General features: G+C 37.8%; 1 protein-coding gene and 1 non-coding gene across 2 annotated transcripts; both read right to left on the bottom strand.

Moving 5' to 3' along the window:
* Positions 1–589: 589 nt before the first annotated feature.
* On the bottom strand, positions 590–693 carry LOC112502817. The gene has a single exon (XR_003067773.1). It is a non-coding gene; the product is annotated as a small nucleolar RNA R71 (small nucleolar RNA).
* An 18,368-nt stretch (positions 694–19,061) lies between these two features.
* LOC112502816 (pectinesterase-like) lies at positions 19,062–21,896 on the bottom strand. The gene is made up of 2 exons (XM_025106818.1): positions 20,900–21,896; positions 19,062–20,068 (listed from the first exon to the last, which is right to left on the bottom strand). The coding sequence occupies exons 1-2, from the start codon at positions 21,894–21,896 to the stop codon at positions 19,062–19,064; spliced, it is 2,004 nt and encodes a 667-aa protein (XP_024962586.1).
* Between the last annotated feature and the right edge of the window lie 403 nt (positions 21,897–22,299).

Raw genomic sequence — 22,299 nt, 5'->3', positions numbered from 1 at the left:
TCCCTCCCAACATGGAGTTACCTCCTCGAATCATTATGAAAATACCACATTTGGAAAACCAACCGCCAATTTTTGGACAAATACCACCATTCCCAAAATTTCAACAAGGACACCCACATAATCATAATGATAATAATCTGGGTAATGAGGACACTGAATCAGTGCATAATGAGCAATAAAGAGCACAAACTCCGAACATCATTAATCTGGCAAATTCCAAAAATGGAAGGATCATGGATTATGCTATCCCGGATTTTGAGCAATTAAATTCTGGGATAGTTAGACCACATATGACCGCTCTCCATTTCGAACTAAAACCTGTAATGTTTCACATGTTGCAAACTAATAGACAATTTGCTGGACTGCCCTCAGAGGACCCACACTCACACTTAAAGTCTTTTATGGAAATCACAGATGCTTCCTGATCCCGGGAGTGTCCAATGACGCTCTCAGACTCACTTTATTTCCATTTTCATTGAGGGATCTAGCAAAAGCATGGTTTAACTCTTTAACACCGGGATCTGTGCCGTCTTGGAGTAACATGTCGGAATTTGTTTTACGAAAATATTTCCCACCGACAAGGAACGCTAAGTCCAGAAACGAGATCTGTTTTTTCAAACAACTGGATGATGAAGTTGTTCCTGACGCATGGGAAAGGTTCAAAGAGCTGTTGAGGAACCCACACCATGGCATTCTGTACTGTATTCAACTTGAGACATTTTACAATGGGTTAAGTCCCATGGGAAAACAAATGCTCGACGTGACTGCAGGCAGAGCCTTTACAGCCAGTACCTATAATGAGGGATATGAAATCCTGGAAAAGATATTAGCAAACAATAGGCATTGGGCCAACCCACGTGCCCAGCCACATAATAAGACTGCTGGAATACATGAGGTGGATGCATATACTGCATTAACAGCTCAGCTCACCTCCATGACCAACTTGTTGAAAAATTTAACTTCTGGTCAAGGAGTACAACAAGCTCCTAACACATCTGTTCCAACAGTCCTATCTGTGCAATGTGTGTGCTATGGTAGAGATCATTCATATGAACATTGTACCCATAATTCTGAATCTGTAAATTATGTTCAAAACAGATCTAATCCCTACTCTAACACATATAATGGCAGTTGAAGACAACATCTGAACTTTTCTTGGAACAGTCCCAGTTTAAATCCACCAGTCCATAAGCAACAAGGAACTTCTAATTTCCAACCACAACATCATGCAAACAGTTCTACCTCTCAGAACCACCAACAAAGTTTTCAGAATTCTCAACCACATTTTCAGAATAAACCTCCTCCACTGGCAGAATCATCATCTTCTTTGGAAGCAATGATAAAAGGGGTTTTAGCACATGCTCAAGCCCAAAATCAAGCTTTGATTAATCAACAAAGTGCTGCCATCAGAAATTTAGAGACTCAGTTCAGTCAACTTGCACTTAACCAGATTAGTCGAGCCCTTGGTACCTTGCCCAGTAATACAGAAGTCCCTAGAGATCTAGAAAAGGAACATGTGAAAGTAGTGACTCTTAGGAGTGGAAAGGAGTTGACAGAAAAAGTGCAAAAAGATAGTACGCCAAGACTGTCAGAAACTAGTGATCCGGTATGGGTCCCTATTAAAGAAGGACCGGTCCCATCTTTAGAAAATCAAGCATCTAAGACCACCACTCTTGTTCCCCCTAGATCAAACTACCCTTTACTTTTTCCAGAGGATATCCTGAATAAGTTAGAAGGGACTGAGGTTGTAGAGACCCCTAAGCATGATACTAAGATTCCATCTGAACCCCTAAGCATTCAAGACCCCTAAGCATGATACTAAGATTCCATCTGAACCCCCAAAGAGCAACACAAAGACTCAAGGCATTTAAGACCCATCTTGCTCAACAACTCCAAACAAGAATGTGATAAAACCAATCCCTCCTTATGTTCCTTACCCCCAGAGGTTGAGGAATCAGAAGGAGGAATTACATTTTAAGAAATTCTTGGATGTGTTTAAAGAATTGCACATCAACATACCCCTTGTTGAGCCAATTGAGCAAATGCCTAGTTATGCTAAGTTTCTGAAGGACATCTTAAGCAAGAAGAAGAAGTTGATTGAGTATGAGACTGTAGCTCTTACCGAAGGATGTAGTGCATTTTTGACCTATAGCATACCCCCTAAGCTTAAAGATCCAGGGAGTTTTACCATTCCTCGTTCAATAGGAGAAAAGGAGATAGGGAAAGCCTTATCTGACTTAGGAGCTAGTATCAACCTCATGCCTTTGTCTGTCTTTAACACCTTAGGCATAGGAGAAGCTAGACCTACCACAGTTACACTCTAGCTAGCAAATAAATCCATTGCATACCCTAAGGGAAAGATTGAAGATGTGTTGGTACAGGTTGATAAGTTCATATTTCTGGCATATTTTATCATACTAGACTTTGAGGCTGATAAGGACATTCCGATTATTTTAGGGAGACCTTTCTTAGCCATCGGAAGAACTTTGATAGATGTCCAGAAATGAGAGTTGACAATGAGGATTCAAGACCAAAAGGTCACATTTAATGTCTTCAACTTCTTAAAATATCCTGATTATCTGGAAGAGTGTTCAGGCATAACTGAAATAGAAGAAGAGTTTGTTGAGGAAAGAATTCAGGAAAACCTTAAGTTGGAAGAAGAGAGTGTAGAGGAATTAGAAGAGGAGATTATTGAGGAAGTAGAGGCAATAGGAAATGATAATGTGCCAGTAGAGGTGTCAGCCTTTGAACTTTTGGAGAATAATAAGCAAAAAGACTTCACCCCGTCCATAGTATCACCACTTGACCTGGAGTTAAAGCAACTCCTATCCCATCTGAAATATTCTTTTCTAGGAGAAGAAGGCAAATTGCCTGTCATTATCTCATCTACCCTAGACTTGCATCAAGAGAAGAAACTAGTGGATATGTTGAAATTGCACAAAAAGGCTTTAGAATGGACCATTGCTGATCTTAAAGGGATTAGTCCCTCAATTTGTCAATATAAGATCATCTTAGAGGATAAAAATTTCACATCCATAGAACATCAAAGAAGGCTGAATCCTGTCATGAAAGAGGTAGTAAAAAAAGGAGATTTTGAAATGGTTAGATGCAGGAATTATCTTCCCGATAGCCAGTAGTTCTTTGGTTAGCCCAGTCCAGTGTGTTCCCAAAAAAGGAGGGTTCACAGTCATCACAAATGAGAAAAATGAACTTATCCCCACCAGAGTTGTATCCAGTTGGAGAATATGCATGGACTATAGGAGGCTAAACAAGGCTACTCATAAAGACCATTTTCTGCTATCTTTCATTGATCAAATGTTGGACAGATTAGCCGGCAAAGAGTACTATTGTTTCTTAGATGGCTATTCAGGTTACAATCAGATAGCTATTTCTCCCAAGGACCAGGAAAAAACCACCTTCACCTGTCCTTATGGCCCTTTTGCTTTCAAAAGGATGCCATTTGGACTGTGTAATACTCCTGCCACCTTTCAGAGGTATATGATGTTCATATTTTCAGATATGCTTGAAAAATCTATTGAAATCTTTATGGATGATTTTTCTGTATATGGTTCATCTTTTGACAACTGTCTGGACAATTTAAAAAAGAGTCTTGAGAGGTGTGAGGAAACTGACTTGGTCCTCAACTGAGAGAAATGTCACCTCATGGTTAAGTAAGGAATTGTTTTGGGACACTTAATCTCTAAAAAAGGAGTGGAAGTAGATAAAGCAAAACTCGAAGTTATTGAAAAACTACCAGAACCTACCACTGTTAAAGGAATCAGGAGTTTTTTTGGGTCATGCGGGATTTTACAGAAGGTTAATAAAGGATTTTTCAAAAATATAAAAACCTTTATGTTTACTCCAACAACATGACCAAAAATTTGATTTTAATGATGAATGTAGAAATGCATTCAAAACTTCGAAGAAAGCCCTCATTACTTCACCAGTGGTAGTTGCTCCAGACTGGAACAAACCTTTTGAGATTATGTGTGATGCAAGTGATTGGGCAGTTGGTGCTGTTTTAGGTCAGAGAAAAGAGAAGGTGTTTCATTAAATTTATTACGCAAGTAAAATTTTGAATGAAGCACAGATAAACTACACCACCACGGAAAAAGAATTATTGGCTGTAGTATTTGCATTTGAGAGATTTAGATCATACTTGATGGGCACAAAAGTGATTGTGCATACTGATCACGCAGCCATTAAATATTTGATCTCAAAGAAGGATGCAAAGCCTAGGTTGATAAGGTGGGTGTTGTTATTGCAGGAATTTGATTTGGAAATACGTGATAGGAAGGGTGTGGAAAATCAGGTAGCAGACCATTTATCTAGGTTAGAGAAACCTGAGATAGGAGAAGGTGACATTATAGAGACCTTCCTGGATGAGAGAATTTTGATGGTGCAACAACAAAAGGCACCTTGGTTTGCAGATATAGCAAATTTCTTAGCTTGTGGCATCAAACCATCTGAATACACAAGCCACATGCTTAAGAAATTTTTTTATGATGTCAAGTCTTATTTCTGGGATGACCCTTTTTGTTTAAACTTGGTGCAAATCAACTTTTGAGAAGGTGTATTCCTAAATCTGAGGTACCAAAAGTCATGTATCAATGTCACCAAGCTCCTTATGGAGGACATTTTGGAGGACAGAGAACTGTTGCTAAGGTCCTACAGTCTGGTTTTTATTGGCCTACTCTCTTCAGGGATTCCCATAACTTTGCACAAAGATGCAATGAATTCCAAAGGTGGGGGTCTATTTCTAAAATAAAATGAAATGCCACTACATGGGATCCTAAAAGTTGAGTTATTTGATGTTTGGGGAATAGACTTTATGGGTCCTTTCCCTCCATCAAACAACTGCCAATACATACTGGCTGTTGTAGATTATGTCTCAAAATGGGTAGAAGTGGTGGCATGTGTTTCAAATGATGCCAAGATTGTGGTTAAGTTCCTTCAAAAGCAAATCTTTACATGGTTTGGTACCCCCAGAGTTCTGATAAGTGATGAGGGTACCCACTTTATAAATAATTTGTTGAATGGAGTTCTTGCAAAATATAATGTTAACCATAAAATAGCCACAACATGTCACCCACAGACAAATGGCTTAGCAGAGTTGTCCAACAGAGAAATAAAAAGTATTTTGGAAAAGGTTGTCAAGCCTAATAGGAATGATTGGGCATTCAAGTTAGATGATGCTTTATGGGCATACAGAACCGCTTTCAAAACACCAATTGGTATGTCCCCATACAAGCTAGTCTATGGAAAGGCTTGCCATCTTCTGTTAGAGGTTGAGCATAAAGCATATTGGGCCATAAAAGAATTAAATTTTTCTTTAAAAGATGCTGGTTTGAAAAGGAAGCTGCAACTCTGTGAAATGGATGAACATAGGTTGTTGTCCTATGAAAATGCCAAGCTGTATAAAAAGAAAACAAAAAGTTGGCATGACAAGATGATACATCACAGAGAGTTGAGAGAAGGTCAGCATGTTCTTTTGTTTAATTCTAGACTAAAGTTATTCCCTGGAAAACTTAAGTCTAGATGGTCTGGGCCTTTTCTTGTTTGTAAAGTATGCCCTTATGGAGCAGTGGACTTGGTAAACCCGGAAGATAACTCTATTTTCAAGGTAAATGACCAAAGGGTAAAAGTGTACTATGATCTGGAAGCACTCTCAGAGCAGCACTCTGAGAGTTGTGCTGCTCCCAGCTAAAAATTTTAAAAATCCCCCTTGGACTTCTTAAAAGTCCACCTTTGTTTGTAAATAAGTTTTAAATTCATAGGTTGTTTGCGTTTAAAGTTTTTGAAGTTTATTGTGATTTTGGAGAAAAGTTGGTAAACTGCTTGTAATGCTGCAGCATTCCATGTCTGTAGATTTTTGAAATGAGAAAAAGTTGGTTGAGCTTTATTTTTAAATTTCTTCATAAAGAAAGATTGTTTTGGGTGGTGTTTGAACAAGGTTTGGTGCCTGAATTATTTTTAAAAGAAAGAAAGAAAGAGGTTGAGGAAGAATACAAATGAGAGGTCTTGTGGAAGGTACAAAAGAGTACAAGCTTGTGAGGTACATGACATCACCATTATGTAACCTTAAACCCAACTTTTCAGTCAAGGGTTAAACATGTCACATATTGAAAAGTTGGGGTTTAAGTGTCACAAAGTGAAAGGTTGGGGTTTAAGGGTTATGTCTCATTAATTGAGAGCCTTTGGAAAAAACTAATTGGTTGTACTTGTGTGAAGAAATCGCCGGCCATTCCCTCTAAACCCACTAATCTCCCTCTAATCCATCATTTCTTTCTTTCCTAAACCAACCTTTCAATCACCCCCAAATTTCCCTCCATTACTCTCCCCATCACTCTAAGAAATCAACCACCATCACCGCCCCAAGCCATCACCTACTGTCATACACCATTTCTCCCATCTCTTCTCCCACATTATTTTTTCATTTGCCTTCTTCATCATGGCTAGAGTAAAGAGGCCGGCTGTTCGAGACCAACCACCGGTGAGGGTACCTGTTCGAAGAAGCAACCGTCGAAGGGCTGCTGCTAGGCCTTCGAATGCAGAACCAAAGTTGGTGGAACTGAGTGAAAACAGTTCATCACCATCATTGAGCAAAGAAGAGGTTGTGTCTACCCCTGCAAATTCAAGAGCCCCTTCATCTTCCACCATGGCCTAAGCCCCTGTTCAAGAACCAAGTCGGAGGAGGGTTCAAATCACCGACCTTAATGAACCACTGGTTGATGAAATGGACCAAGAGCATGAAATAGAGGTAACATTCAACCCTACTGTTATTGTAGAAGACTATGTAACCTCTGAATCAAAGGATGATGCCATTAAGGCAATGGACTTAGGAAGGGTCTATTTGCTTCCTTGGAATGATGAGACCACTCATGCCCCTATTCAAGAACATGTTGAGGCCACACCTCAAAGCAATGATTTTGAGGTCATTGATGATATATTGGCCATAATGGGGGTAGACCCTTCTAAGCAAATGACTGAAGGACATACCTCTATGGATGCATTGTTAGAGGATGTTGAAACTTTGACCTCTCCTAGTCCCACTCAAATGGAGCCTCCCTCTAAAAAGAGGAAGGCTTTGGGAAAGACGACTGCCAAGAAAACCTCCCAAACAGCAGGTCCTGCTCTAAAGAAGAAGAAAGTGGCTGTTGTCACCAAAGGCAAAACAGTAGCCTTGGAAGAATCTCCTAGAAGAACCACAAGATAGTCACAGAATGCTGCAACATCCAAACACCATCCTGCTACCACCTCCTCCACTCCGGCAGTTACAGAGAGGTCCATGTTACTTTTGGAGGGTTTTAGCTCTGCCAAAGCCAAGGCTTTATTCAAGAAGTTCAAAAACAAGTCTTCCTTGCCCAACAAAGGATTTGATCAGAGAAGTGTGGAGGAATGCCCATTCATCAAAGAGGTAATTGATAGCTTAGGATGACAAACTTTCTATGAGGTACAATGCTCTTACAATCTTTCACTCATTAGAGAGTTTTATGTTGAAGTTGCTTCTAGCAAGTCCTGTATGATTAAGGTTAGAGGAGTAAGCTTGTCATTTGATGATGAGACCTTGAATAGTGTCTTAGGCCTCACCATACACTTCAACTCAGATTTTGAGATTCTATCACACACTGCCTCTGAGGCCAAACTAAACAAAATCTGTAAAGCAGTAGCCAGGCCAGGAACAACATGGGAGCATCATTTAAACTTTTCACTAAGGGTCTTCAAAGCTTCAAAATTGACCCCAAATGCTAATGTGTGGGTCAATTTTGTCAAGCATTCACTCCACCCTACAACCCATGACAGTTCCTTAAATGTTGAAAGAATGGTTTTGTTATACTGCATTTTGAAGGGGAAAACAATCAATGTTGGAGAAATTATGCACAAGGCAATTGTGTACTGTGCTAATAGGACTCAAGGGAAGCTGTATCTCCCTAGGGTCATTGACAGGTGGTTAAAGAGTGTGGGAGTTCCTACCTTCAAGGACGATGTCATTATCAAGGAGGGAGCAGAAAGGTCTACTATGGACTTAAAAGAGTGTCAAGGTTGAAGGAAAGAGCAAGTAGAAACATGGGATCAGTGGACTTGATGAGCATGATACAAGATCTTCTGTCTCAAAATAGCCACCTTTTGGACAGGATGATGAGGCAGAGGTCTGAGACTTTGGAGAAGATGGATGAGTTAAAAGTTGAGGTGAGGAGGCAGATTCAGTAAGGGCAGAAGCAGGGGAGACATCAGATGAAGGAATTGAAGCAGAAAGTAGAGGAGACGGTGGGCAAGAAGGTGAAGAAGATGGGTAAGAGGCTAAAGAGCCTCAAAGAAGAGAACAAGAGACTGAAAGAAGAGAACCATCAGCTCATGGAAGCAGCCATGGAACCACAGGCCACACAGCTTACTCCCTTGGAGTAGGACAGGTTCATTCATTCATCTTTAGCTTCCAAATTTTATTTTTATTTTGAGTCAGGGATAGTTTTCTTACTTTTTAGCTTTAGTTTTATACTTGATTACATGATCATTGCTTATAATTTTTGATATCATAGCCTAAATAAATTTGAGGGTAAATAGCCATTCACCTACTAATTGTGTTCTTGCTAGAACTAACATGTGTCTTTTCTTGAGAAAAATTCCACTCACACACCAATGCATAAATGGGTATGATTTAGGTCATTCTTCATTTATAACTCTCAAAGTAGCCACTTGTAGCCTTATACACACTATCCACCCAACATAGACAATGAGGGCATTGTCAAATATTCAAGTTTGGGGGAGGGTATACCACAAAGGCCACAACTTCAATACAAAAGAGCAAAGCTCTAATAAGAAGCCTTTGTGGGATCTGTTTTGAAGCACAAAAATGCCCCATAGGGGCAATGTGCATGCTTTCATCATTAAGAGCACAAAGTGCAAAAATTCAAAAAAAAAATTGAATGATGAAGCATAAAATGAAAAAGGCAAAGTGAGAAAAGAAAATAGCCAAAGAGATGAAAACCTTAAACAAGTCCTATTGACCCTATCAAAAGAGGTGTGTTGAGTTCATTAAAAAAAAAGACTAGTGCTAGCATATGGTCATACATAAGAAGTAGGTTATGAATGGTTTGTTAAAAATTTATGAAGGTCTATGAGGTTCATAATGATATGCTTTGTGTTGTGTCTGCACTTACTCCCTTGATCTTGTATATTTTTCTATATTGAGTCCTTTTTAGTTGTCATTTTGTTGCTTGAGAACAAGCAACACTTAAGTTTGGGGGTGTGATAAGCATGGTTTATTACATGCTTAAAGTACCCATTTCCTTTGTTTAATAGGTAGATTCTTCTAGTTTATCCCAACCTTAAGTCATTTTCACTTCCTTATTTTCCATTTATTGTGTTTGGAGCTAAATGTGGTGATGGATTTGTTTTTATAACAATTTGGGGGTAGATGACATCTTTGACTTACAAATATTGCACTATTATGCTGCAACATTCCAGCAGCATTGACCTGATCCGGTGCGACTTTTTGGAGAAGTGCTTAATAGTTCAGCCATTGTACCAGAGGAAAATCTTAGCTTGAAGAACCGTCGTTTTTTGTCCAAAACAACTGGTGAATGAGACATTTGGATGACTTTTTGGATGACCTCTTGTGATGGAGTTGATGTCCACTTTATGGTTCCCTCATGATGAACATTTACCTTTCCCATAGTTTTGTCTTTTTGTCTAGTATTTGTGTATAAAAAGGGACCATGGGTGCTCCTTTAGAAATWATCTCTCATCTMTYTTATCCCTGAACATCTCTTATCCCTCATCCTAAGAAACTCTCAAACTTTTAGTAGTTTTATGTTTATGCAAGTTCTTAAGTTTTTCTTTAAATATTGTTCTTCATCTTGAGGTGCTGCAACATTTATTTATTTACTTTTATCATCATTAATTTCCGTCTTTACTTTCTGTCATTTATATTTAGTCATTTACATTCATGTCTTTACTTTATGTCATTTATTTTTTATGTCATTTACTTTTCATAATGAGTAGCTAATTCCATTAGCTCGGGTGTAGGGTAAAAGGTGAAATGTTAAACCGAATGAAAGTGGACGTTGTTTTGCAATAACAATGTTCCACTATTTCATTCAAGTTTTATAAAACCAAGAACACTTCTTGACGAGTGGATCACTTTGAAAATGTTAAAGTACCATGGACTTAGAGATAAGCCATTGATATGCAGGTCAGCTTGAATGATATGAGAGGTAGACTTGAGAAAGTTRCCGACAAGGAGACTTGTCATTTATGTTTTTGAAACTTAACTCCCGACGGGTTGGTCACTCTCTAAAAGTGTCAAAGTGTGATAGATTTAGAGATGAACTATCTTTAACACACGCCAACTTGGATGATATGGGAATCGACTCAAAAGAGCGATTTTAACAAAGAGATTTGTTTCGCCATATACTTTGAAGACACCATGTTGTCACTATCCCTGGTCTGAACACCACATAGAGATATGGGTGCAAAACTATAATATAGTGCAAAGGTAAAGTCCGAGTGGAATACCTTCAAAGTAGATAGTGGAACTAGTTTTAGCTTACTGCATGCTGTAGCATTTCTACAGCATTGTCTGCTGGATTTTGTGTTTACATTTCACCCCAAGTCTTACACCCGTGCTACCTTTATTATTCTGTTATATTTGCATTGTTAACTCAGAATCAACCTGAAGTCTTCAATTTCAACATCTGAAATCTTTTATTTTATTGGACTCTCATTAGACTTTTGCTACAATCTCTGTAGACGATAATCCGGTACTTGTACCACTTTATTACTTGGAAAGATGATATTGAGCCATATTGTATACTTGCTTTGTGGCCCAATTCTTTAGTCTAAAGGTGTAAGATATACCTTACTATCTATCCAGATAGATCTTCTTTCCAAGGATGTATGCCGCTTCCCCTAAATCTTTCATGGCAAATCATTTTTCAAGCCAAGATTTGACATCTTGTAGCATTGGAATGTTGTTCCCCATGAGCAATATGTCATCAACATATAGGATTAGAAAAACAACAATTCTCCCACTAGCTCTCATATATACACATGGCTCATCAGGATTTTGAGTGAAACCATACGTTTTGATTTCCTCATCAAACCTTTTATTCCAACTTCTGGATGCTTGCTTCAATCCATAAATCGATCTTTGAAGCTTGCATACTTTCTTGGGATGTCTCGGATTTACAAAACCCTCGGGTTGCACCATATAAACATCTTCATTAAGGTGCCTGTTCAAGAAAGCAGTTTTGACATCCATTTGCCAAATCTCATAGTCATAGTATGCTGCTATGGCTATAAAAATCCTAATAGCTTTAACGTCAGCAACAGGCGAGAAGGTTTCTTCATAGTCAATCCCGTAGGTTTGAGTGTAACCTTTTGCTACTAGACGAGCTTTATAGGTGTGTACATTGACATCCATGTCGGTCTTTTTCTTGAAGATTTATTTACTCCCAACAGTCTTGCTGTTTGGAGGAAGATCAACCAGGTTCCAGACTTGATTGCCTTTCATGGATTGCATTTCAGCATTCATAGTTAGAGGGTTCACCATGATCCCTCAAACTCTGCTCTTCAGCATCGACATAATAAACATAACGATCAAGTGTATGAGGTGTCCTTCCGGACTTACGAATGGGAATGACATCACTCTGTGCTCAACATCTCCATGTTCAGCCTTAGTGTGATGTTCGCTAGTGTTACCAGGAGGTTGTGCATCTTCGCTTTGAATCTCGTCAAAGTCTACAGTGCTCCCACTTGCTTCTTGTGAAATGATACTGTTCTCAAGAAACTCAGCATACCGAGCAACAATAATTTTGTTCTCGGGTGGGTAGTAGAAATAGTTCCGATTGTTTTCTTTGGATACCCTACGAAGATACACTTGATGGATCTAGGCTCAAGTTTGTTCGGTGTGTCTCATTTCACGAGATCTTCACAACCCTAGACCTTCAAGTAAGACAGAAAAGGACTTTCCCGTGCCATATTTCATATAGTGTCTTATCAATCTTCTTGGATGGAACCATATTGAGTATGCGAGCAGCAGACTCTAGAGCACACCCCAAAAAGGACATTGGCAAAGTAGTTAGACTCATCATAGACCGAACCATGTCTAACAGGGTTCGATTTCTCCTTTCAGACACACCATTATGTTGTGGGGTGTATGGAGGAGTGAATTTTGAGACAATCCCACATTTAGTCAGATGGTCTAAAAACTCTTGACTCATGTACTCTTCTCCTCGATCAGAACGTTGAGCTTTAATAGTCTTGCCGAGTTGATTTTCTACTTCACTTTGAAAGGCTTTGAACATTTTAAAAGCTTCATGTTTATGTTTAATCAAGTAAACATAACCATAACGACTGAAATCATCAGTGAAAGTGATAAAGTAGTTACCACCTTCCCTAGACATAGTTCTAAAAGGTCCACATACATCACTATGTATGAGTCCAAGTAGATCTTTGGCTCTTTCACCTACATGAGAGAAAGGCTTTCTTGTCATCTTTCCACATATGCAAGAGAGGCATTTGTCAAATGACTCATCGTCAGTTGTCTTTAGAAGCCCATCGTGTTGTAGCTTTAAAATGCGTTTTGTGTTTATGTGGCAATGCCATAGGTAAGTGGAATCCAAATTATGTTTGGATTTCTTAGTGCTACATGTATACATAAAACTACCGTCTGAAACAAGATTATGCATGTAAATTTCAAAAATATCATCTTGCGGAATAACATTAAAATAAAATATATTATCCTTAGAAACCGAAATGACATAATCCGTAAAAGTATGAATAAAACCATTATTCTTCAAACGGGAAAGCAAAACAATACCCCTAGTAATAGTAGGTGAATAATGACAATTGTCTAAAACAATAATCAATCCATTAGGGAGGATAAGATCAAAGCTCCCTATAGCTTCAACTGCAGCATGCATTCTATTGCCTACGTACAGGTTCAAAGCTCCTTTGTTTAGTTTTCTACTTCCCCTTAGTCCCTGCACATTATTACAAATATGAGTTCCACAACCGGTGTCATAAACCCAGGATTTACTAGGAAAAGCATAGAGTTCTATAGCGAAGATACATGATATGCTAGCCAGGGTAGCTTTGTTCTTCTTCAACTCTGCTAGGTAGGCAGGACAATTCCTCCTCCAGTGGCCCACCACTCTACAGTGATGGCAGGCGGCGTCCTTTGCAGGGTGCTCCTTCTTAGCAGGTAGGGGGATCTTTGGTTTAGGTTTATAGACTTGCTTACCCTTGCCACAACCCTTGCCCTGTGCTTGCGGTTTTGGTTTCCGGATTTTACCTTCCCCGATTGCTAGAACAGCTGGATCTTTCTCTTTCTTGGGCAACCCTTACTCTGCAAGCTTTAGCATAGCATGCAGTTCAGCTATAGTCTTCCCCATGCTATGCATGTTATAGTTCATAACAAACTGATCATAGTCCTTGGAAAGTAAGGTAAGGATCAAACTCACTCCAAGAACTTGTGGCATGGGGTAACCAAGACGCTCCATTTGATCAAGATAGCCTTTCATCTTCAAGACATAAGAGCTAATTGACTGGCCATCCTCCTGCTTATAAGCATGGAATGCTTTTACTGTTTCAAACAGTTCATGCTCAGCTTGTTGTTGAAACATATTTTTCAACTCTTGTACCATCTCAAATGCTGTGAGTTCCTCCAAGTTCTTTTGGATCTCGGGGGTCATGCTCACAAGCATCAGACTTCTTGTTATTCGTTAAACCTCTTGGTATAGGCTGTACGAACTGCAGCAGAAGCAGTTGCAGGAGGTGCCTCAGGTAAGGCCTCTTCCAGATGGGTCAACTTATTTTCAGCTCTAAGGACAATCCTCAGATTTCAATACCTGTCAATAAAGTTGATACCCGTCAGTTTCTCTTTTTCAAGAACTGACCGGATAGTAGAGTTGCTTAGGTTTTGATTTGTTGTTGTCATCTACAAGCATACGATGTTCAAGATTAGTATTTTTAATAATTAATCCTTTTTAAAATTAACTACCCTAGTTTTACTATTAAAACAATTATTTTTACGAAAAAAGGCTAAGATCCTCATTTGGGCTCTATCATTACATCAGTTGATCTACTAGTAATGATAGACTCAACAGGTAGGTGACGTTCACCAATTGCATTACAAGTGCAATTCTTAGATCCTTATGGGACCCATGGCAACTAGTGACCGAGCAACTAGTGTCAAGCTGGCATGTTTAGTCCCAACCTTGCCTCGAGTCAAGGTCTCGCCCGCTTAACTCGATTAAGTCATCCAATTTTAAATCATGTAAATATAGGTTCTAGGTCTCATGCTTAGACAATAATTACCTCGAAATTACAATTCAACTCACGTCTCACGTGAATGTGAAAAGTAGAAGCGAGTGATTTCAAACTGATTGGACGGCACGACTTAAAATTGTGACGGGTATAGTTTTGATAAAAGCGTGTCAAAAAAATGTACGAAAGAAGCATGCATTCTTCATTCGTAGCATGAGTTAAAAAAACTTATTTTGCAAGTTATAATATGCAGGATATGAATAACAATGCAACATGAACAATCACACAACCATAAAATGTGCAAAACCTCAACCGATGAAAAAAAAACTATGTTTACTCTTGTGAGCCATCACGACGGACCAAGAGGGAAACTAAGGACAGACCAACATAAACCCAAATAGACTCCCACTCGCTCCAAGACAATCAAGAGCAAGTAGAATCCATATGAACATGCGAACACCAAAATTTTCTGGAAAAACCATAGAAGAAATCTTCCCCAATTGAAGCATCCATCTACAAAGTTGTGCTCCTATGTCTTATGGAACTTCAGGAAAAAGAATCACCACAATCCGAGTCGCCAAACTCCGGGAAACACAGTTTTCGTGCCGGCTGTCCAACAGTGACGAAAATTGTTTTCCTTCTTTAACTTCATCGTCATTCCATGCCGAGCAATGATTACAATTTTGAAATAAAATACATTTATTCTACTACAAAACTAAGTAAAAACAAATGCCCAAACAATGGCAACAAGTGATGATAAATGCCAAAACAAAGGCACCCAAAAACCAAAACATTCCATAAAACGACAACCAAGAGATAAAGCATACAAATGGTCAAGGTTTTCATCGGTTTTGCACATTCACATAATAATACAATATTACAAGAGTGTTGGCTTGGTCCATGGAAAAATGCATGTTTTACCATGGATCTAAAACACTTATGATAAGAAATAAAACAAGCCAACAAAACGAAGAAAAATTACAATAATTAATCTACGATTAATATATGTAACTAGTGGCTTTAAGAGTCTAAAAATACATTATTTAAAGACCTCTTGGGTCGAAAAAATTAAAAAAAAAATCAGCCTTAGGGCTGTGATTTTCGAACCAAAATGAAAAAAAAAACGAAATCGAATCTATTTTTGCCACTTTTTCATATACACGTTAATCAAAAGGCACATACGATGGCTCTGATACCATTGTTGGTGATTATAATATAAAAAAGAACATATAAAAGTATATAAAAACGCAGCGGAAATAATCATCAAAACCGGATCAACGTATCGCCAAAAGATTAAATGATAAAACAAATAACGATATACATTTTTAGCGTGATTTATAGATGAAAGACCGTGTTCACTTGCAAGGTTTTGAAACCAAGTATTCTAGAGAGAATACCTCTAGAGTAATCCACACTACACGTCCTCGATCACCACCGGATGCTAGTCCTCTTAGTAACGAACCTTCTTACACAAAGAACGAGTAAGAAGATGAAAAACCGAAAAACCCTAGGAAACCTAGGGTGGGCGCCGTATTTAGAGAGAGAGAGAGAGGAGGAAGAGGAGTTATCTTTTCATTAGGTTAATTACTATATTTATATAGGATTAACCCTAATGCTTCCTTAGGCTTTTCCTTCTAACTCTTCATGGGCTTAGGATTTAATTAATTATAATGGCTTGCCATTAACTTACTCCAATCCCAAATTAGTAAGTCATACTTAATGATTAAGTCCCATGTAAATACCCTATGTTACTAAGATAATATATATATAATGTAAATACAATAAATACATTATATTAAATGATGTCTCAGTGTATATGTGAGTGACCCTATAGGCTCACGTGTGTTTAGCCATATAATTATTTATTGTGACATGAGCATATTCCAACACATTCACCCATTGATAATGATATTCCAAACCGAATAAAATATAATTTCTCCTTTGTATGAATCGAGTTTTATCAAAATACCATCAGTTATATAAAAAATTTCATTCAAATTTGGTACTATTTTATATTTATGTATATGAAAATTGTGTAAAAATGTTTATAAATTAAATTATTTTACTTTATTTGTGTTAATTATAACTATTATACGATATATAATATCATAAAATTAATTTTGGGGCAACTTATCTAGTTCTGTCGAGTCCAATCTAGTTCTGTCATGTCGAGTCCTAGTCGACTAAACACTTGTCATGTCATGTTCTGTTCTGTGCTGTCCTCGTACCAATCTCTACCTATAGGACTTACGTTTATAAGACTAAATTTAAACATTTGATTGTCATACATAAAAATGTTGTAATAAGTTTGTAAGACTTTTTTGGACATCTTAATATGTTTTTTAGGACACATCTAAAACTAACTGTCTAGCCCTTTTATATGACACTATTTGAAAATGTGTCTTAAAATAAGTGTTCTATAAAAAGTTGTGTTTATAGGAAAATATCTTATAAAAGGGGCTAATATGACACTTTGTTTGAAAGGTACCCTAAAAGTATGGTATGACGCACAAAAAACGTCATATAAACTTGTAAGTATACTTTATACATAACATACAAGTATTTGATCTTATAAACTTAAATTCTATGAAAAAATATATTAGGAGAGTAAAACTTTTTTTTGTCCTATAAACGCATCTGTACGGGTGGTCACACACGCATAACTTTTGATACTGTCTCCGTTTCAAGCCCCATAAACAAAATTGAAGCAACAGGAATATCGGCCCTGAAAGTTGTGGTTTGGCATGTTTTGAGACACTTGTATATATATTTCTTTTTTTTTAATTTGCTCATCTTCTTTTGGGCTTTTTATGTTTGTCCCCTCATCGTCATTGTTGAACTTTCACTTAACATGTGTTGTATTGTATGAAACATTTGGATAAATAGAACATTTCTTCTCCATCCAAATTCAAGACTTCTTTAGAATTTGAATTTGAATTTGAATTTAAAGCCTAAGAGGCAGTTTATCAAACGCTTACCAAGTAACATTATCTCACCGGATGAATATAGTAAGGAACAAGAATCTTACCCGGTAAGAGTCTTACGCTGTAAGTGAGGGCGACTACTCTTACCCCGGTAAGCGCATACCGGACAAATTGTTGTATACTATATCGTTTTGGTGGACTAAAATCTTACCCAGTAAGTAGAGATGACCAAATGTTTCAGGATTGGGATCGATTTGGGACTGTCGGTTAAGGACTAATTATGATTTTCATCCAAAAACAAGGTCCGGTCCAGCCCGGGACTAGTTAGTATTTTCGATGGGATCGGGATCGGGACCGGTCCGGGTTGTTACTATTTCAACACAAGACCGATTTAGGCCCAACCCAGGACAGGACCGGTTTTTGGCCACGTCTACCGGTAAGTACATAATAGTGTTAAATTTTACCGATAAACTTAACACTTACCGGATAAGTATTTGATAAACGGACTTGGTATTTGTAGAAGCTAACAAGTTTTAGGAGAGATTATTCCTAGGTATAAGTTCAATCTTTACATCTGATTATCCTACGTTACATCAATATGTGACATTGACCCCTTTTCATTATGTGAGCAACATTAAGAAATATTTTTGGCCCCTCTTAGTTTCGGTGCCGTTTCCATCAGAATTTCGACAGTTAGGATCATCAATGCTTGTATGTGGACACAATGTACTACAAGATAAGGTTTCATACACGGTTGTTTTGTGCACAGTTTTGCAATCGTCTATAAGGCTACTACTGTGTATGAAAGCAATGGTCTTTATACATGGTTCCAAAACCGTGTACAAAACAAACCTTCTTTCACCGTTCCATAAATGTGTAAAATACCCACCGTATATGAAAGTATCTATCTTACACGAATTTGAGACACAACTGTGTACAAATTAACGAGGCGTATATATATGAAAGTCATATATGTAATAGTACGTGATGAAAATTCTAATTATATAATCAATACAATTATGGTTTAAATAAAACAAATATTTGTTAATAAATATAATCTCTTTATTAATAAAGATTAAAACTTTATTATTAAATATTAATATCTAGAATAATATATATTATACTGCACGTAACAAGAACTAGGATGAATACCACACCAATTGATTCTATCCTCCACAATAGATAGATTCGATACAAAAAGGATAGAAGCAGATTGTTCAAAAAGTGAACCAAATTAAATACAATACAATACTGAATAATAATAAAACCAACCTAGAAAGTGTAGAAGAACTTGAAGCAAACTGCATGGATAAAATAATCTTGTCTTTAATGTTGTGAGTCTAACAATTGCATAGCCCTAATTAAATACTAACATCAATAGCTAGATCGATGGTAGGAATTTCTAAGAGACAGTAGGCAATGACACAAAGAAAGAGAATAGATTTCGATAGTTGTTTTGGTGTTTTTGGATCCAACTGAAATATTATCTCTAAAATTAAATAAAACAACAGGTTAACCATCGACAATTAAAGTAAAGCTGCTCATTATCAATTACTGATTAAATAACTCTTTTAATTTATTAGTAATTATCAGTTTTCTTCTTAAAATAATCTATAAAAATAAAGCTCCGGAGCTCCAGATGCATTGTACGTGCGCCCCCTCGCTCCTCTCCACGAATCCCGCCCTTGTCTTCGGCCTCGGCCACAAGCATTGATTATTAATAGATATATATATATATATATACCTAAAAATGTAGACATAATTGCTTTCCTGTCTTTGTTTGTTACTTATGGGCGCCATATATTAAAGTTAGAGGTAGCTATTAATTAAGAATACAATTAACTACATACACACTAATTCATATCTAAACTAGTGATTACTTTTCGTAAATAATCCAAAAACTTTCCTCAGAAAAGATCCGTTTTTGGGTGTTGGGGATGCTCCTTGTGATGGTGGCTGTGCTGGGCTTGCATATGGTGCACTTATCTCACTCTCAGCCATGCTGCTAGGACCTTCAGCTGGTGCTTTTTGCTTATCTGAAGATTCATCCTTCTCTTTCTTTGGTTTCTTCTTTTTCTTTGGCTTCTTTTGCTTCTTTTCCTTCTCTGGAGTGGGAGTATAGTCTCTATCCTCTTCGTTAGATTTCTTACTGTAATCGTTCTTCGGATCATCTTTCGGGGGTTCATAGATGAAATCTGAGGTATAAGGAACACCTGTTGGTGGGATCCATGAGTCACCCGTGATGAATTTTCCAGGCGTAAAGCGTTTGATTCGACTCGCTGGTAGTTCTTTCACCCCAGGCCATTGTACACGCTCTAACTTGGAAGATCCTGGGCCATGGTTATTGAATTCAGTGTAAAAAAGGGTATCGAAAGCGAAAGTTTGGTTCCATTGCAACCACCCTTGAGGCTGAATCAAATCATCGATGAAGGATTCCATGATGATTGTTCTTGAATACTGCTTCCATGGCCGTCCAAGGTACGATTTGATTTCCTTCCTCACCGGAAAGTATACTGGATCTGCCACAATGCTGCAATTCTGGAGGACGATTCCTGTTGGCTGTCGGTTTTCCTTTCGGCCTTGTGCTGTAACAATGCAATTCTGGTTGTCCATTGGCTTTCGAACAACCATGATGCAGTTTTGGAACACCACTGCACTGTCCCCAAAAAGGAAATCAATGGTGCCCGAGATGGTGCAGTCACGATAGAACTGGCGATACGTGTGCACGTAAAGGGTGTCTTGATAACCGTCCATGTGGCAGTTGTAGAAGATCGCTCTGTCTGCACTAACGCGCAACGCTACGGCCTGGTGCTTTTCGGGACCGGCTGTGTTCTCGAACCCAATGTCCCTCGCAATGAAAAAGTCTCCAGAAACAGCTGCATGAATCATCTGTACCGAGTTAATTACCTATCTAACAAGATACACTACAACAAAATTAGTTTTACAAGACAAAATAATATCTAAACAGAATGTTTTATAGAACTTAAATTAATATATAAAATTAAACAATTATGCGTTATGTGTAAAAGTATTACAATGAATACGATGTTAGGATGTATTGGGCATCCTAATCAGTTATTTAGTAGCCTTATTAGCTTTTTTATATGACACTTGTTTTTTAAAAGTTTCAAATAATGGACTAATATGAAGTTTATTTCAAAATTGTTCTAAAAACATGTTTTGATACCCAAAATCGTCCTACCAACTTATTATAACACATTTAAATAAGACACACGATTGCATGATTCTATAGATTTCGGTCCACTGTCTATTACGACACTTCACTACAACAAAATCAGATTTATACAACATTTAGAATGTTCAAGTGTCCTAATAGAGTGACTTATAGACTTTATACGACCAAAATATAAAACGTCTTATCTAAAGTGTTACAATATGTTTATATGACGCATGTACGCGTCATAACAAAACTTTTTGAACTTTAAAAAAAAGTGTCATATTAACTATTTTTTAGGACAATTCATGCCCTATAAACTCATCTTTTTATATTACTGTTATGTTATGTTATGTTTATAGGACAAGTTTTCAAATAGTATTATATAAAATAATTAATAAAATACTTTATTTTAAAAAAGTCCTAAAAACACATACTCTTGTTCAGACATTTTAAACATGCTAGTGAGTTTTGTTGTATTATTGTTAGTGGTATGTTTGAGTTTCTACTCCCTTGTATGGATATTGCTTACCAACAGTTGCAGTATGGTAGGTGGTAACTCCATCAATGAAGTTCAAGTTTCCAGTGATCCTTGTCTTACTGGGTCCATCACCAATTATCATTATATGAGTCAAGTTTTTAGGGAACTGGACTATCTCTTTGTAAATTCCCTCTTTAATGTACATCACATACCTCTCCTTCCCCCTAACAGGAATGAATTTCAAAGCTTCGTTTATCGACTCAAAATCTCCACTCCCATCTTGTGCAACCGTAAGGTCTCGATCGATCTTCATCGACGTTTTCTCCAACACATTTTCATCTGTAGCATCTACCCATTCGGGAATATTGTAATCGGTGCTGAATAAGGTTAGCAGACGACGATTTGTAGTCTGGGGTACAGCAACTTCTTGAAGAGCCTGTGAGATATCTGTAGTCATGGCAAGGCAGTTGCTTGTTAACTCCATGGATTTCTTCAAAGCTTTCTTCATTTTCTCTCCTGCGTTTCCTTGTGTCTTTTCAAACCCATCTAGGCAAGTTTGTTCGTAAGTTATCGCACCACTCATCCATATCTTCAATTCGACAAGAGCTTGGCCAAACTCATTGAGACTGAAACCGCTCATTTTGTCGAAAGCTCTCCTCAAATCCATAACAGCAAGGCCTGCAAGCTCCTTGCAACCCTTGAGAGCATCATTGGTTCTTGGGTCTCTATGGATCTCGTTCATAAACGAAGAGTTTTTCACCGCAGCATCAAGCTGCTTAATCGTGATCTCAAACATGGTCTTTATGTGGTCATAAGGATTGGTCGACTTCGTGGAGGCTCCTGAGAGGCTTTCAACGCAAGTACGCTTGTAATCTGTGTTCTCGCAAACGGCTTTGATTGAAGCCTTTACGTCCTCATCAAGTTTCGTGCTTTCAGGCTTCTCTTCCGAATATTTGTTGACTGTTACGATCAACCCAATCACCATGGCCACAAGCACCACGAAAGAGAGGCTCAATATGGCAAGTTTCATCATGTTCTTCCCCGCCATGATCTTTAATCCATGCCCCTTCCAAAATACATAAAAAAATGTCTGTTGTTTTTCTTTTCCTTGTATCTATGCTACATCCCCTAAAATCAATCTAAATTAACTTGTGTTTTTCTGATATTAAAAGAAATGTTGATGATCGAGAGAGGGCCTAAAATGGAGGATCGACCCTCCCCCTGTTGAATCTACGAGACAAAGGCCCCCCTTACACACAAACTAAAGTTTAAGGAGATCTTTAATTTCTGGTGTAAAGGCAAGGGCAAAATAATGATAGGATGAGAGATGTTTATAGGGTTGGTGATATTTTCAGCTATAGAAGATGAGGTTTGGAGGAAAACAAGAGCTTTGAGTTTCTATTCTAAAAAGAGAGAACCAGGAGAATTCAAATTTAGGTGTCCCCCCCCCC

The sequence above is a fragment of the Cynara cardunculus genome, unplaced genomic scaffold (assembly GCF_001531365.2).
Source record: "Cynara cardunculus var. scolymus isolate 2C unplaced genomic scaffold, CcrdV1 Un_Scaffold_1964, whole genome shotgun sequence".
NCBI lineage: Eukaryota > Viridiplantae > Streptophyta > Magnoliopsida > Asterales > Asteraceae > Cynara > Cynara cardunculus.
This window is presented reverse-complemented; position numbering and strand designations above follow the sequence as displayed.